General features: G+C 45.7%; 1 protein-coding gene across 1 annotated transcript; it reads right to left on the bottom strand.

Annotated features, from left to right (window-relative positions):
- Positions 1–411: 411 nt before the first annotated feature.
- LOC144164271 (uncharacterized) lies at positions 412–13,289 on the bottom strand. Its single transcript, XM_077694785.1, has 8 exons — positions 13,089–13,289; positions 12,426–12,536; positions 9,408–9,712; positions 5,934–6,027; positions 5,689–5,850; positions 3,928–4,137; positions 3,732–3,867; positions 412–437 (listed from the first exon to the last, which is right to left on the bottom strand). Exons 1-8 carry the CDS (start codon positions 13,218–13,220, stop codon positions 412–414), a joined length of 1,176 nt encoding a protein of 391 aa, XP_077550911.1. The 5' UTR covers positions 13,221–13,289.
- Positions 13,290–16,742: the final 3,453 nt, after the last annotated feature.

Here is a 16,742-nt window from a genome sequence, read left to right as displayed (position 1 = left end):
TAGTTACGCTGATCTGAGTAGTGATACCATTAAGAGAATTGGGGAGCATGGAAAGCTGTCTAAGACGTGGTAGCGCTTTTTGGCTGACTGTTGAAAACAACTATTGCAGTAATGGGTAACGCAGTGCAATTTCATCATGCACTGGGCAACTGAAATTTGTGGTCCTAGGATCCATTTCACTAGACTAGCATGGTTGAGTTACTGTTGACATTACTACGATTCGAAAGTGAAGTTTCGGGCCTATCTGAATATTTGCATCCAGCAATGTTTTTTTTCCACATAATTTACGGTAAACATTTTTGTCATAAACTGTTTTGCTACCTACTACGTTAGGAAAATGCATTGGATGAGGGCCACCTGCATCTCAGCATCAGCCAACACACTCCTCTTTTTGCTGAAGCCCCTCCCCCCTCACCTCATGAGCTTGAGCTCCTCCACTGGGAGGGCAGGGGGAAAAGAAAACAGTGACCGGTAAAGAGCTCATGTGTGAGTTGCACGAAGCGTGTTCTTAGTATAACATGGAGTCATCAGCAGCAGCACCTGTAAGATGTCCATTATTGACTTGCATTGAAATCTAGAGTGCCTCAACACTCTTCAATGCGCAAGTTCAGCCTCGTACCGCGCCACACACATTACGCCAGTTGTATCAGCACCGGTGTCGCCATGCCTGCGGCATGCAGTGCATGTCTTTGCGAGAAGAAATCGCTCCATGCGGTTCACGCTTTAGAACATTGTGCAGATAAATCACCGCACTTTCCCTTTCTGAACAAGCAAAACTGTGCGAATACGAAGATTTCCACCCCCAGTACATTGCGCTGATAAGCAGGCGCCTTCGGCATCGTGAACACAAGTTGGGGTAAGCGGATTTTTGCGGCTCTCGCGACATAAGCGGTCTACACTGTGTTGCATTGTGCATCACTGCTTCTTGCCGCACGTAGTCTTGGCGCTCTTAGTGCGAATAACTTTTCAAGTGCAATTTGAGCTGGCATCTGACCTGGCCCGGCTGCCATAGCGGTGCACCAGTTGGGCCCAACGGAGGCGGCGGTGGCCAGGCGGAGAGGGGGGGGGGGCAGAATCGAAAGCTTCAACAGAGCGAAAACCTCACGTCTCCCCCCATTCACGGTGCCTCCTGGGGTTGTCAGGACAATTATAATGCTTCCGAGGTGAACACAATGGCAGCGTTGCTATGGTAATTATTAAGCACTAATGTTTCCTAGCACTAATGGGTGAGGATGTGGTGATAGTACCAAAATTAGCCCGGGCTCTGGGTAAGAGGCCGCCTCCTGACCCAATCACCACCGCACAAACGCCAGCTTATGTATCCCGCATGCGCCCTCGTAAAAAGCGCAATTCCTTTTCTGTGGGGGCAATGGACGGTGTGCTCACACAATTATTGTCTTCCCTGTAATTATATGCCTTGTTAATCTCCCGACTAGTTTGGCCGCCACCTCCTACAGTGGCCAGCTAGGTGGCCCTTCACCGCAAGCAATGAAACCCCTGCACCGTACTGCCTCATTCTGTCATTTATGCATTGTCCCGTCTGTCCTACGTAGCATTTGCTACAGGACAACGGGGCGCGATTTAATTTAGGCCTTCACCCGCCATGCTGTCGCAGTGGCTAAGGCATTGCACTGCTGAGCACGAGGTCGCGGGTTTGATTCCCGGCCGTGATGGCCGCTTTTCTGATGGAGGCGAAAAGCAAAAACGCCCGTGTGTAGAAATTTCGGTGCTTGTTAAAGATCCCCAGGCGGTCAAAATCAATCTGGAGCCCTCCGCTACGGCACACCTCATCACCTGCATTGCGTCAGCACGTTAAACCCTACAATGAATCAATTTCAGGCCTTCAATGCAAGTGTGGAGCTAATGATTTGAACTTTTTTTAGTACCTTCCCTATGACTTCACTGCAATAGCATGTAGCGAGACATTTGAAACTTTGTCAATATTTGAAATAATTTCTTCGAGAAAACAATGTGTTTTGGAAGTTGGAATAAAGTTTAGCAAAAACGTAATTCTTTCAAACAAAATGAGAGTTTTTGTTGCACAGTCCTGATAAAGGCAAACTACTACAATTACTACTACAATACAATGCATGTAACTACAAAATACATACTGAAATGCCCTCACCTTTGTAAGGATTTCCTCCAATGGATCATTGCAGCGGGACGACATGAAGCCAAGCAACGCTTCACAGACGTTTTCTGCAAACACACAAGAAAGAATATCTCCGTAAAAAGACATTACACAGGGTTTTTTTCCCCTCCCTAAAAGATGCTTCAAAGTAAAGCTTTCAGCCTCTCACTGATGTCATCAGCAGTACACCCAAAACACACCGCAGGAGATCCAATTTTCCCTGATGTTGATGAAGTTGGTGCAGTGAAGAATTAACTTCCCATGGTCAGAATCAAAACTGGGTCCCTCGTGTTATCAAGCTACTGTTTATTCGATCGTGCCATTTCAGCACAGTTGAAGCAATTTGTATTTGGAGTGAGGTGCACAGAAGCGCAAATTATACAAAAAATGCTACAGAAAGCCATGAAACGCCCCCACATACACATAAAGAGGGAATCGTGCTACCACCATACTAATCGTTATAAACAATCAGGGTTTGGTCACCTCTGGGTTGGTTTGTTTGGTGTTGAATTTGATTTTCAAAAGCTTTGCGCTCCTGCATTGGTGTCGTTCTAACAGAAGTGCAGTTGACTTTTTTTTTTGCCCTCTGACGATCATGAACATGTTGTGGGAGCAGACTATCAGAAACAGCTGAATGCATTATACCATATTAATATGGTATTAATATTACCATTAATATTGGTTGACCGTGATCAAGATCATGATTGGCCCAACTCTGCGCAGTGCATGTGGCCTGTCGCTCGGAGCCCACCTTTGTGGAACCTCTGTTTGCACCACAAATGCTTACGCGATCAGCAGTAACTGTATTGTAATCGTACTACTTTTGCGTGACAACGCAAAAGGATTAGAAGCTTTTCCTTTGACCACATTGTGAACAGGTTGAGCTATTTTCCAAATGAAGCGTTCACTTATCTCGAGCTGCGTTTCCACATTAGGCTGCCTTGTTATCCTGCTATCGACGAGCAGTAAGTGCTGGAGAAAGTTATCCTTTCATATCGTTTGGCAGTGCAATGCGTTTACCTGACAAAAAAAGTAAACAGAATACCGTGATTTTAAAGGTTAGATTAGATGAAAAGGGGATTGTTTAATGCCATTCGGCTATAATGACCAAACAATAAAAGGTATTTTAAATTGACAAGGAACCAGAAGTCATAGTAATGCTGTATTGTATTGGCACTTGTGAAAGATCCCCAGGTGGTGAAAATTAATCCGGAGCACTCCACTACGGTGCGCCTCATCACCTATGAAGCGACAGCGCGTTAAACCCCATTCAATCAATTAATCACCCTACCAATCAGTCAATCAATGCTGTATTGTAAAGGATGAAGTTACTTCTAACATTTCAGGGGGTTCCGTTCCCTGTCGCAGCTTTGCGTGTGATAATCGGATTTTGCTCCGTCTGCTTGTCGTCCAAGAACTGTTGTTACAGTCACTGCACTGCCGTGTAGATTGGTGGAAGTCCTTCCAGTTTGAACAGAATTTGAACATTTGAAGGCCATTTGACTCAAATGGCCTTTGAAACACTCCACTCATGCAGCACAGGTAATTGAACACAATTAGAACAAGGAGAACACAACAAAAGGCGACTGCACAAAATTACCTCCTGCTGCCGCAGACAGAGCCCCCACTTCCTTCTCCGTGCCGCAGCGGATCACGAGCTCGCAGAGTTTTCGGAAGCCGGCCTCCATGGTCTCCACAATGTCTTTTTTAAAGACAATGTTGAATTCCATAAGCAGCTGAAAATATAATGCCGTTCAGTCATTTCACGTTGTAAATTACACATCTGCAAAACATACCGATGCTTCATTGAACAGAAATGGAAATTCTGTCAACGCATCTTCGATGGAAAGCTCTTTCAGCTTTTCGTGCCGTGCTTTGGATGTCGCTTGCAGGCGGGCCCTCAATGCTTCGTCATCCACAGTACAGTGTGCATTTTCATGCAGCCACTCTACATGGCTGCGGAGAGATTCTGCCGTCTCCCCGTAGACCACGAGGTGGCTGTAGTCCTGCAATGGGACAAAAAGAATAGCACATTAGGGTGCCAATTGCATGATCTTTTCTACGTTTTGGTAAGGCCAGCTAGAGTGAAATTTTCGTGGGGAGAAAAAAAGGTAAAAAAAAATGGTCAGGGAGAGAAGGCCAGGGCAGTGCTTGAAGACTATGATTTCGCACGATGCAACTGTCTGACGGTTCGACAGGCGCAGCCAGCAGCATGCATAACCTGGTCTGTTTCGGTGATTTCACGCAATCTCGATGTCATCCCCGTGTGCCGATTTCCTTATTTCTCGCGTTGCTTGAAGCGACCGTGGCTCGAGTTGAGAAAATTTCTTTACCAAAGGCTGCGAAGATATTTTATATGGTAGTGGCGCGTGAGATGTGGAGCTGGTTTTAACGTGCCACCCAAGCATGTTGTGCGCTTCTTGAGGAGTATGAAAGACTGTGGTGCTCCGGCGACAGTGTTCTGTGCATTGAATGCACGAAGGTCATCCATTTGAGCTCCTATAAGCGGTACAATTACACACAGGGTCTGGGTGGAAACCATCACGAGGTGAGAACATCATAAAATTAGGTATGGTGGCGGCGACAAAGATCCCACTGATGAATTTCATGCGTTTTCCTTTCGGTAAAGACGAAGCAGAAATTATAAGCAGAACAAGAGTATGAAACATGCTTTGGCTACTTCGAAAGCAGTGCGGAGACAAGTGACAAAGAGTGCTCCAGTTTGTCCCTGCATACGTTTTCGTCTCTGCACTGTTTTTGAAATAGTCAAACTGTACCCAGTGTCAAGCTTTAGTGTCTGATCACGTAAAACACTTGGCCATTAGAGAACAGTCAAAGGCAACGAAGAAGCATTGAAGGAGGAAGGAAAGAAGGATGGATGCCTGCAATTACCTGGGAAGCACATGAAGCGACATTTCATGTGCGCATGCATTCACCTCAACACTCGAAGTAGCCCAGCATGGTTCGTCTCATCCATAAAGTACACTGGCTACCTTAATTTGTGAACATTTTAATCACTGCGTAATGTTTCAAACACGTGACGAGGTGCGAGGTGAAAGCTCCGATGCCCACTGTCCCAGGGCCCACCTGAGTGAAACGAGCTCCAACAGATTCAGTACTGATTAGCCATATTATCAATAACTTCTTTGGGAATCCGTCGAATGAAGACAGGCAGTCTTCAAGCACTGACCTAGCCGTCGCTTCAAAACAGCGAGGAAAAAAAAAGCCCAGCGCGCTTGATTTTGTCACATTGCCATCTTCGGTTCAATCGCAGTCCGGAATTTCGAAGCGAAAACAATGCTAGCTACTCGTTACGACAAGGCATTCGCAAACTCACGAATCACGCAGAAAAAAACACCGTCCACACAAGCTTTCTTGCCAGCACCACACCGCAAACCCCACTTTGCTTCGGGAAACGCGCTGCCCGCGCGGATGAGTGCAACCTCAAATATGGCGTCGTAGTCGCCGCCGCCGCGCAGGTAGCGCTGCCGCGCAGCCCGAAGCCCTGCCAATACACCCTATCGCAATAACATCAAGTACTGCAGCCAAGAACTTACTGCAAGCCGGCAGAGCTTCTTGTTCGGTTGACCAGCATCAGAGCTTGCTTGCCTCTTGGGCAGCGTATGTTTCTGCCGCATTGCGATCATCTCCGCAGAGCAGTTCTCTGTTGCCTTTCTCACGTTCTTGAATTTGTTTCTGAGCGACGTGATCCACGAGCCCTGTTGAAATTTGAAAATATGCTTTACGCAGCTGCACAAAAAGGAAAACTTCGAGAAAACCATCAGAGATTTGCGGAGCTTACCACGCCACTTGTGCCATCTACGTGGTCAAGCAAATGGGGATATTTGGCCACAAGCCCTTCAACAGCGACCCTGTACAGGTTGTGAGAGGGGTACCTAAAAGAAATGAAAATATCCCTTTCAGACTTCCAACCAACCACGGAAATCAAACAGCAATTACAACCACTCAAGGCATCTTACCTAAGGTTACTTATTTCCGAAGTTGTTTTGAAGGTTTAATTACTCATAGCTTCTTAATTAAAAGGTCTAGTTTCATGAACTACATTTACAAGGGTGGGAGAGCTTGCTGAAGCAGCACAACCATTACGACCACAAATATAAAGCTGCCCAGATTTTCAGAACAGTCACGGCACTTATAAGCCATGTGGCTCATATACCAAGAAATGGTATATATGCCATAGTTACAAATTATGTCACGCCTGATTTTAATTTGCCCTTTTTAGGTAGGATTTGGGAAGTAGAGCATCGTCTCACAGATGAGGCCCACCATAGTGGATCGCTACAAAAATAATTGAGACCACCTGGAGGCCTTTAACCCAAGCCAAAACCTCGAATGGACAAGCATTTTTTTTTGCCTCATTAAGAAAAACAACCATTGCCGCCAAGATCAAACCTGTGCACCCGTGCTCAGCAGCACCACTTTTAGGCCACTAAACCTGTTTGATTTCTTGTAGGGTTTAACACACCGGCACTACACAGAAGATGAGGCGCTGCCATAGTGTAGGGCTCCGGATTAATTTTGACCCCCCATGGATCTTTAACGTGCGCCAAAATGTCAGACACGCCGGCATTTCCACTTTTCACCTCCGTCAGAAAAGCAGCCGCCACCGCAAGAAATCGATCTATTCGTTCTTGAAGCCACTAAACCATTACAGGAGATATTCTGCATCATGTAAAGAGTAGCCGCAAAAGATTAAGTGCAAAACACAATTTCCCCATCTAAATGCCGACAAATCATGAAGAACTTTTGCCCAAACATGTGGCACTAGTCTGGCAGGTTAGAGGCTCCGAGCAAGAAAAAGCCACATGATTAGCGAACTTTGCAGCCTCAGAGACGCGCTATTTTCATTGAACACAACACCTTCATTCAGACCGTTATATAAATATCTTTTGGACACCGGAATCACGACACACGCACACTGCAGCATGGCTGATAGAGCAGAAATCAAAACTGGCTCCTTGGGTTATATCCCTGCAGCCCTTGAGGCTTTTTCACTAAGAACAATCTGTTTCAGTACATTAAAGGGAAGGTGAAGCGGTTTTAAAATTAAAAGAAAAGTTGACTAGCAACAAGTACACATTGAATAGTTCCCGTGTACGAAATATTTTCGCAATACATGCAATAGAAGCGGCGCAATGAGCAAACAAAAATGGCCCGATGCCCCGCCCCCATCTCGCCGCGCGATGCCGGAAGACCGAAGAGCGCGGGCGAAAACCGGCTGAAAAACGTCATACCTGGACTTCCGGCCGGATCGGCCATGCTCTTTTCGCCGTGTTTCCTTGTGAATGATACTTGTCGTTGGAGTTGATAGCCCTCATTTGTACAATTTTCGTGTTCAAAAAGTATGCACGAACGCCAAACGAGGCATACGTTATCATGCCGTATTCCTAAGCAGAATAATGCCACCCCGGGATGCTTGATAACATACGGAAGCGACAGCCGAGGTGGCTGTGCTTGATGACAGAAAATATACTACACTACGTTAAATACTTTGTAAACCGCTCCAATGCGTTTTTTTTTTTTTTGATGCGACGGACGTGTTCACAATTGATTCTACATTTAGGAAGGATGGGGAATACTGCTGTACTTTGGCCGGGGTTGTTTCGTTCCATTCCAGAAGTCACATTTGTTCAGGAAATACTTGTTTCGTTAAACGCGTCGGTTTTCTTTCCCTATGGGCTCAGGACAGTGTTCAAAAAAACAATTTTTTGGCGAAACTAAAACAAGGGGCCAATCCTGATAGAAGTTCTCTCCCGGCTAAGAGGTAAACAGTATTCCTACAAAGTAAAAGAACCAAGACAACCAGATTACTTATTTTGCAAGTATACATGTCACGATAAGATGATGTTTGTCTGGAATTAAAAAAAAAACACCACTCCGAACCACCACCGTGCCATAATTTGTGTTGACTGCGGGGGCCTAATTTTTTGCCCAAGATTCGGTGTGGCTGCGTATTATAACCTGGCAAGCACTTGTTGTCACTGAACCTCAAGTGTGCTCCAGTGATAGTCGGTGATATATATAATGATGATACCAAAAAAAATTAGGAGCGAAGAGTAAATATACGGCCTCTGTCCGACTAGCGCAGTAAAGGCTTAAATCTAGAAATGCTGAAATCGGCCAACGATTCATTATCACAAACGTTTGGTGATTGTTACCTAAAGTAACGTAACTACAACGTAACTGCCTTGTCCGACTGGTCTGTTAATTATAACGAGGTGGCCGTAATATTGTAGCAGAATGCGCAACGCACAAGCGAAAAAAATCAAGCCCTACTACAGCCAATAATGCTGAGCAGGCACTAGTATGCTGCAGTGTTTTCAGAATAAATGCATGTGAAGCAGTAAGACGCCACTCATCGAAGTGCAGCTAGCAATCGCGGAGGCGCCGTAGCGCCGCTGCCGAAATGGCGCGCGCGTGTGAGTCTGTGTACGGGGATGAGTAACGGGGCTGGGGTGGGCGACAACGAACAAACGAAATGCGGAAGTAGAGTCTGCTTGTTGGTTTATGCGTGTACCGGCAAGATGTGTCTCGCATATACGTTTACAGCGAATGAACGCTATTTTTTCGCGCTGTGCACGTACGTGCTTTTCGCTGGTAGATTGTTTATAAAACGCCCATTAATCTTCGGCATAAATGGTTTTGTGTATAATAAGAAACAGTTAAGGCAGTACCTAATATTAACGTAAGGTATAAAATCCCCCTATGCTGGTTGCCTAATTCAAAAATATTTTGCTGGAACCCACTAGTCGACGTCACAGTCACTGCTTTGGGGTTCTCTGTCGTGTAAAGCAAATTTAAGCTGCAAGATAATTGAACCAACAGCACGGGAAATATATAAAACAAACTTCCAGTCATGTGCGAAAATTAAACTGCAAGCTAAATTGCCGCAAAGGCAACCGTGCGATCGTTCGCAATGCTTCCGACAACCCGCGCGGCCGAAGGGTGTCCTCCTTTGACGTCATGACGGGCGCAACCAATCAGGGGCGTCAAAAGACGAAAAGCGCGCGTCTTTCAAACGGGGCCGCGCTTTTTGCAAGATAAATGCCACTTGGACTCATGTACGATAAATTTCAATGTGATATTCGGAATCAGCGTGCAAGAAACTATATAACTGTTAATCTAACTCAAATTTTTTGGAAAGCGCTTCAGCTTCCCTTTAAGCTCCACTAATCTGTAAAGTTACATACTGCAAAGCAAACTCTGGATAAAAAAAATAATTAAAATGGTAAGCAAAAACAATTCCACCACGTACACAACTATGTCATAGCAGGTCTGGAAGAGCTTGTTGACGATAAAGTGGGTCAATGGGCGGCTTATGGGTGTTTTGCGCTTCAAGACACTCTCATACGGTTCAAAGGATGGTAGGATGAACTTCAGGTAGTCCTGCTTGTCTTGAAGAGGTACTTTCTTCACGGCGCCCAGTGCACTGTTAGCACTGTAAAATGTAAACACAGCATTAAAATCAGTTATTAAGGGGTGAGACAGCTGAATGAGATTTGGGAGCAGCTGTTGCAGCAGCGAAATTTCGATTTTGGAGCTGAAGAACCTTGATTCAGAGCAGAACAACATTTATTATGTCACCTTAGGAGCCTAAAAAAAAAATCAAATTTTTGGCCGCTTGGAGGGGGGGCAGGGGGGGAGTGCCCTTTTTAATAGGTTTTGAACGTACATAACACTGAAACAGCCTTTCAATAAAGTTTTTTCTACCTCAGTATCACAAGGAACGCACTACCTTTTTCAAACCATTTTTACATTCTTGCCTCTATGCATAGATAACGCGGAGTTCCGTTGAAAATATCTAATTGAAAAACTAAGCAATTTTAAGGAATTTTTATTATCCCGTGAATGCCGAAGTTATTTTTGTAATCCCAGACTCGGCGTTACGCACAACTGAGAGCCACGGCAAAAGTTGCGCAAAGCGAGGTGGCAGTCGTCGCACCCCACCAGCCCCATTTTAAGCCCCAAGGTGGGCGTTCACAACGATCGTAATTAGAGTATTGGTATGTTTAGTCACCTCCCTTTTGGCATTAAATTTCAATTCAGATAGATGGACTATTATTACTAGCGTGTGATAATAGCCCGTCCCGCTATCGGACACTGCTTGAATATTTTGCGGTGATGCAGCCTGCGCCGCCACTTCTGCAGTGTCTATCGTCCCACTCCCGCCGCTCGCAAGCTCACTGTCAATAGCAACAATAACTTGGCGTTTTATAATTTCGCAATGAGTCCTGAATTTCACTTCAAGCACGCACCGCGCCTCACACTCAAGGCCGAAACACGGCGATATCACGGGTACCCCGTTGTTTTTGATGTACCCTCGTCTTTCGAGTCGCGCAACTTGCCGTAACAGGTCAAACGTAAACCCGGCCACCCCCGTAACCAAAACTGCGGTAGAAATTGGCGAAGAGCACTCTGCCTGAACCCCAAGAAACTGCTTCGCCCAGCGGCCATGTTTTCCAATCTTCCCCGCACCAAGATGGCGGCGCCCAGTAATGTCGTTCTGGAGATGCGGCGCTCCCAAAATTGCAGTTTTAAAATCAACTTGCACAAGTAGTTTGTGAAAACTTTATATGGGAAAACTTTAAAACTTCCACAATGTAACATGTGCAACCCGACATTGTGACTTTTGAAAAAACTATCCCGTGGACAATTGTATGCGGATTTTTTATTGAACGATCAATCAATTAAACCTTTACAAAGAGCATCACCTTCAAGGTGCTGGAAAATTATGCCGTCAGTAAGCATTTTCCCCTCTGAAATTGACGGGAGCGTTAAAATCCTTGGCTCTCATACTCTTTCGGAGCAGCCTGGCGCAGGAAAATGAATTTGTATCAAAACTGTGCAATATGCGCAGCTGTCTCACCCCTGTGCAGCTTATATTCTAGATCAGTGCACATAAAAGACTTCATACTAGAAATCATGTGTTACTTACCTATCATCATTCACCGGCTGAGCTGACTCATTTGAATGGCTGCTTCCACTTGGGGGCTGCACAAAATCGTGAGTAAACTTTTCAATAGAACAGGTGATGTTCGTGAACACTTTTTTTACACAGTTTTGACTGCATTTTTTTTGGTCACGATAACCCAGGACGAAGGAAAAGGAAGGTTAAAGATAACCTCCTAGAACTAGCCAGTGGAGACAGCGATACCACAGCAAATCGTACCCTGCATGTCTACACAGACGCCGCAGTTGAACATGAACGCGCCTCACTCTGCTTGTACAGCCTCGAAGACTGAAGCGCAAATGTATACGTGCGCTTTGTCAAAATTTCCAGCCGAGAAGCCGAGCTAAGGGCCATCTTGCTTGCCTTGACTGAACATGCATGAAACATCCAAGCACCCTCGGCCCTCCCGAACGCATAATTTACACAGATTCAATGGATGCAATTCAAGCCCTTGGTTCACGCAAAACTACCAGTTGCACTGTCCGCAGAATAAAGAAATTCATTGCTGAATGCCAACAGAGTGGCCTGCAATACCAATAAGATGGGTCCCGGGACATGAAGGGATTGAAGGCAATGAAGGGGCACACAGAACTGCCCGGGACCAACTTCGTATTCACCCCGAACAAGACTGTTCAGAACCCGCTGATTCAGATGCGGGGGCCAACATCGACACACGGTGCTGCTTTGGTGAAGGCCAAGCGGAAGGCCGTTCTTCAAAACATAATTCCGGACGACGCCAACCCGTTGCCCCACGGATTCAGCTGATGGGCAACAGTGCGGCTAAGGCGTATAAGAACGGGCACGGCCCTTACGTCTAGTACAGCTCACTATTTCTTCGGGCGTGGAAACCCGTACAGCTCTTCGAACTGCCAGAAATGTGGCACCGAAGCCCTGTGCAGCGCGCGACACCTCCTGTGGGAATGCTCGGCACTCAGTGTTCCTAGAGAACGCTGCCTAAAGATACTTGGCCCGCTACGACCGGGAGACTATGAACTTCGGATTAATCCACTTGGAGCCCCACCTCACAGGAAGCACCGGCTGGGCACTCTGCTGATTTTCATCAGAGAAGCCGGCATTGAGGACTGTTTTTAGGTTCCTTTCTTGCCCTGTTCTCCCCACTTCTTACTTCCTATCCCTTTTCCGACTCTTGACCGAGGCAACCGAGGCCTCCAGTCATGTCAAGGGGACTTCTCTCCCTTTTTTTTTCTTTCAATAAACGTGCGTTCATTCATTTTCTGGCCCACAACAACCATGTAGGCATGGCCACGCTGTAATTTGACACTCTGCCAATGACTCAAAAATGCAAGTTCACAAAATACTTACATTTGCTGCAGGGGTCATTTTCCTCGAAATCTTTATTTTTGCCTTGTTCGGTACCTCGTCGTTTGGTTCGAGGTCGATGAACTCATCCAGCTCCGGGTCATACATTTGGACCTAAGGGGAAAGAAGTTTAACAGTGACCACGTGCAACTTTCCTTGAAATATAGGCAAATCCATTCCGCCAATTCCTAGCCTAGTACAGCCCTTTCACGGTGCTATTTTCGGGAAGTTGAAATGAGCAGAAAGCATGCTGTTATAGTAATGTAATGCTGGCACGGGAAAAAAAAAACCGACTCAGGCGCCTCGCAGGCGTCGTCAACCCCACCCGGGAAGATTTCACGACGCCTGCGAAACGCCAGCCATTTTATTAAAAGTGGGACCATTCGCGCATTCATTCATTTTGATTCGTTTTTCTTTTTTAATCAATTGCTATATTTCTCTGACCGGTCACGCCGTGTCGAGCAACGGAGCAAGAGTTCCTCTCTAGGTAGTCGCACTGTGCAAAGCAAGAGAACAAATGTTATTGCAGAGCAAGGATAGCCAGCGTCGCAATAATTTAAATTCGTGCACAGAACGTGAAGTGTTCGCCACCCCAGAACTCCAAACGGCTACACAGCACGCTACCGATGCGGCATCGAACTGTAATAATAAAAAGCGAACACTTACCAGCGTGTTGTCGGTGATCGCGGTCAGTACCGCGATGGTTCCAAACAGCTCCGCATGACTACCTGTTTCGAGCACGACTTTTTTTTTCTCACCCGTTTCTAAAATAACGACGCAAACCCGCCTCTCTGCCATTCCGGACGGCTGGAAAAAGTAAGCTCATGCGTCTTGCGTCGCGTTGTTCCACAGAACGTTATTCCCGCCGTGTCTGATGATCAGCCACAGAAAACGTGATTTCTGTATGGTGAAGTTGTTAAAATGGGACTGGTTGGCCGCAAGAAAAGCCAATAGAGTTGGATTTGCCGGCGATAAAAAACATTTAATTTATTGAATGAAATTATTTCAACAATTACACATAATAACGATTACCCTCTTTGGTTGGCCGCAAGAAAAGCCAACTGAGTTGGATTCGTCGTCGATTAAAGACGTTTAATGTGTTGAATGAAATTATTTTTAACAATTACGCATGATAACGATTACCCTTTCAAGTTAACAGAAAACAAACAAAACGCCACTTCGCGTCTTGTGACTCGAAAGCACGGTGCACGAGAGGCACGATATCCAGAGCACGGCTTGCTGCTAATTTCTATGCGATATGTCTTTTAGTGGTATGTTAGGATATTGTGGCTAGTGAAGGAGAAGCATTGTGCGGCGAAGGCGAAGACCAGGACGCAAGTTTACGCATCGTTGTTCGACAGTCTCACGCCTGTGTTCGCACTGACGCCAAGTTCACACCAATGTAGGCAAGCTACATTCTCTGCCGGGGTTGCATAGCCCTCAAGGTGAGTTGCATAGGCAGTTATAAATTGCGCTGTGTGTAGTTACGTACGATAAAAGTTAAAGTGGCGTCTGACGAAACTTTAACCCCAATAGTTTGAATTTCCGACGTAACCCAAAATGAATTGAAGTTGCGTCCGGCGCAACTTCAGCTGAATGTTTTGAGTTACGTCCGACGTAACACAAAGCCAACAATTAAATTTGGCAGTGCCTAGCGTTCCGTCTAAAGTTCTGTACAAACAAAACTATCGTGAAGTTGTACAGTCCAGACGTAAGTAAAAATCAGTTCATTAGACGTCATTGAGTATCCTGGGATTTGTTAATTAAAGAGGCTCTGCCTCGGATTACCAGTGTTATTGTCCCGGGTTCGATTCTCCGCGAGCGTTTTTTTTTTGTGTGTGTGTGGCCGTTCCTAGCGATTCGTAATAGCTATACTTCACGCCCGCTTTATAATTCACGCGGTGAGAGAAGCGTGCGAAGCTGGGCGAGTCGGTAAGGATTCTTGATTAGAAACAGCGCAAGAGACAGGTTCCCTCGTCCTGTCTCTTGCGCTGTTTCTAATCGTGAGAGAAGCCGCGGTCTCATTTTCACTCAACCGGCCGCACCGTACCGCTCACTGACGCCAAGACCGACGTAGCGATCTCTATAAAGTTGCGTCTATTAATAGTGATTAATAATTATCGATGGCTCTGGCAAGTCAGTGAGCGGAAGCGGCCTGACCAATTAAAATCAAGGCAGACTGCTCTCGCTGCATGCTGTGTAGCGGGCGTGAGGTAGCGGCTTGGAGTTCCGTCCTGACGGAACTAAATTTAGTCCGGTAATCTGTATACTTATTAACAATGATTAATAATTAAGTGACTCAGCCTAGTTAATGAGCGAAAACTGTTTAGCTTGTTGGGTAAAAATCCGTGAGTTAAGTTCTGTCCAGAGGAAATGCAATCTCGCGGTGAGAGCAGTCTATTCATTTTTACCAAACCAGTCAAACCGCTTCCGCTCAGTGACTCGCCAGAATTGCTGTTAATGAGTAATCTTTATTAATAATTACAGGTGATCGGACTAATTCTAGCTGGATCCGGACGTAACTCCAAGTTGCTACCGCACGCTCTTTTCACAATGTGCAGCTAGAGCAACGCAGCTGTCGCTGTTAACTGCTAGTCACTGTTTACTACTAGCAATCACAAATAATCTGTCATGACTCATAGCTCCGGCTACACCGGTTGTGACATCAGTGAGTGGTTGCGGTTCTGGTGATCTAGTAAAAATCAGGACTGATTGCTCCCAACGCCTATACTGCAAATTAATGCGTGCATCAAAAGTGAAGCAGAAAAAAAAAGAAAAAAAAACGTGTAAAGCCTAATTACGCGCCTACACGCAAAAAGGTCGGGGTTCGAATCTCAGTGAATGTCATTGTCAGTTCTTTCCTAGTTCTTATCTATTATCTGCGAAAACTTGATACAGTGTGCTTGGGGGTATTATATTCACTTTTTGTATTTATTTCCTGGTCTTAAGGCCATGCAAAAGTCAAATGCATAACCTCACACTGACAGTCAGAACAACATGCATGCTCCCTTGAAACAGTACGTTACGTGCTTATTTGTAGATTTGCAGCAAATTTGTATTTGTAGCAAATAAATCTTATATACTGCATATTTTTGCTAACGCCCGCTTTTAGTCTACATAAGAGCGACACACTCCTTTAGTGGGTGCCTCGACAGGGTTTGTTTCTTGCAGTGGGGTGTTAGGCTGAAACTTGCCAGCACTGGGCACCAGCAAGACTCATATTGCCAAATATAGTGTATTTGGCAATATTTTATAGTGTATTGCCAAATATAGTGTATTTGGCAAACTACTGCATTACTGTAGTTTATTTGGCAGACAACTGCATTTCTGGTTTTACATTTTAGCTCAGTCTAACAGTTTCTTGCTTGGTTATTTATCAAGTTAGTGCTGCTTACAAGTGATGGGCTTTGTCAGCTTTCTTAATTGTGGGTTCCACTCATGCAAGTTCACTGTAGCAGATAAAGCAGTGGTTTCTGCCGACTATTGCATGGTGTCATGAGCATCACCACCGTGCAGGGGATTCCATTTCAAATACCCAACAAAAACCGGGAAAAGGTGCGAGTTACCACTTTGCACGAGTGCACCACAATTGCTGGATTTCCTGTTCTTTGCTTCAATTTGTGGCAGCCAGCCCGTTTCAAGCCCTAGTTCACTCAGCTGCAGCTTAGCCTGGTGGTTTTATCTGTTAGTTATAATTAATTTGAATGTAAATTGCATGCATATTGGCATTTAATCTTTTCATATACTATCGCATGCATTCACATGAACACTTTCTTGTTTATTTGTTTATTCAGATGGATCACGTCATCACGTACTGCTGCAACCGGTGCCAGCAAAGGGCACCATCTTTCGCAGCACTCCTTCGTCATTTGTACACGTGGCACAGAGAAGAGGGCAACTGGCACTGTACCTTGGATGGGTGCTCAAAAACATACAGGTCCTACAGGCCATACCGAGTGCACATAAACCGTTGCCACAAGCACGTCTTCAGTTTAAGCACCAAGGAGGCTGTGCCGCGAGCTGAGTCGCCTCTGGCTGGGCCCCCTTCCCACGACAGCCAGGACACAACGGAGGGAGAAGTAAACAGCGAGCCCGACGTGCCTGGTGATGAAGAGGATGCCACAGCTACTGCACCAAGTGATCAGTGTTTTGAGCACCTTTCTTCCCTCTTGCTCAAGTGGCAGGAAGGCAGACAGTTGCCTGAGAAGACGATCAATGAGATTGCGAATGATGTGATCATGTTTACTACTGAGCACCAGCAAGCACTGTGTTCAGCAGACTTGTCGAAACTGAAACAGTTAAGGACAAAAAGAGGGAGGG

Source organism: Haemaphysalis longicornis, unplaced genomic scaffold, assembly GCF_048455015.1.
Source record: "Haemaphysalis longicornis isolate Haplotype H1 unplaced genomic scaffold, Haemaphysalis longicornis Haplotype H1 scaffold_13, whole genome shotgun sequence".
Lineage (NCBI taxonomy): Eukaryota > Metazoa > Arthropoda > Arachnida > Ixodida > Ixodidae > Haemaphysalis > Haemaphysalis longicornis.
The sequence above is the reverse complement of the archived record's forward strand: the minus strand, read 5'-3'. Positions and strand labels throughout refer to the sequence as shown.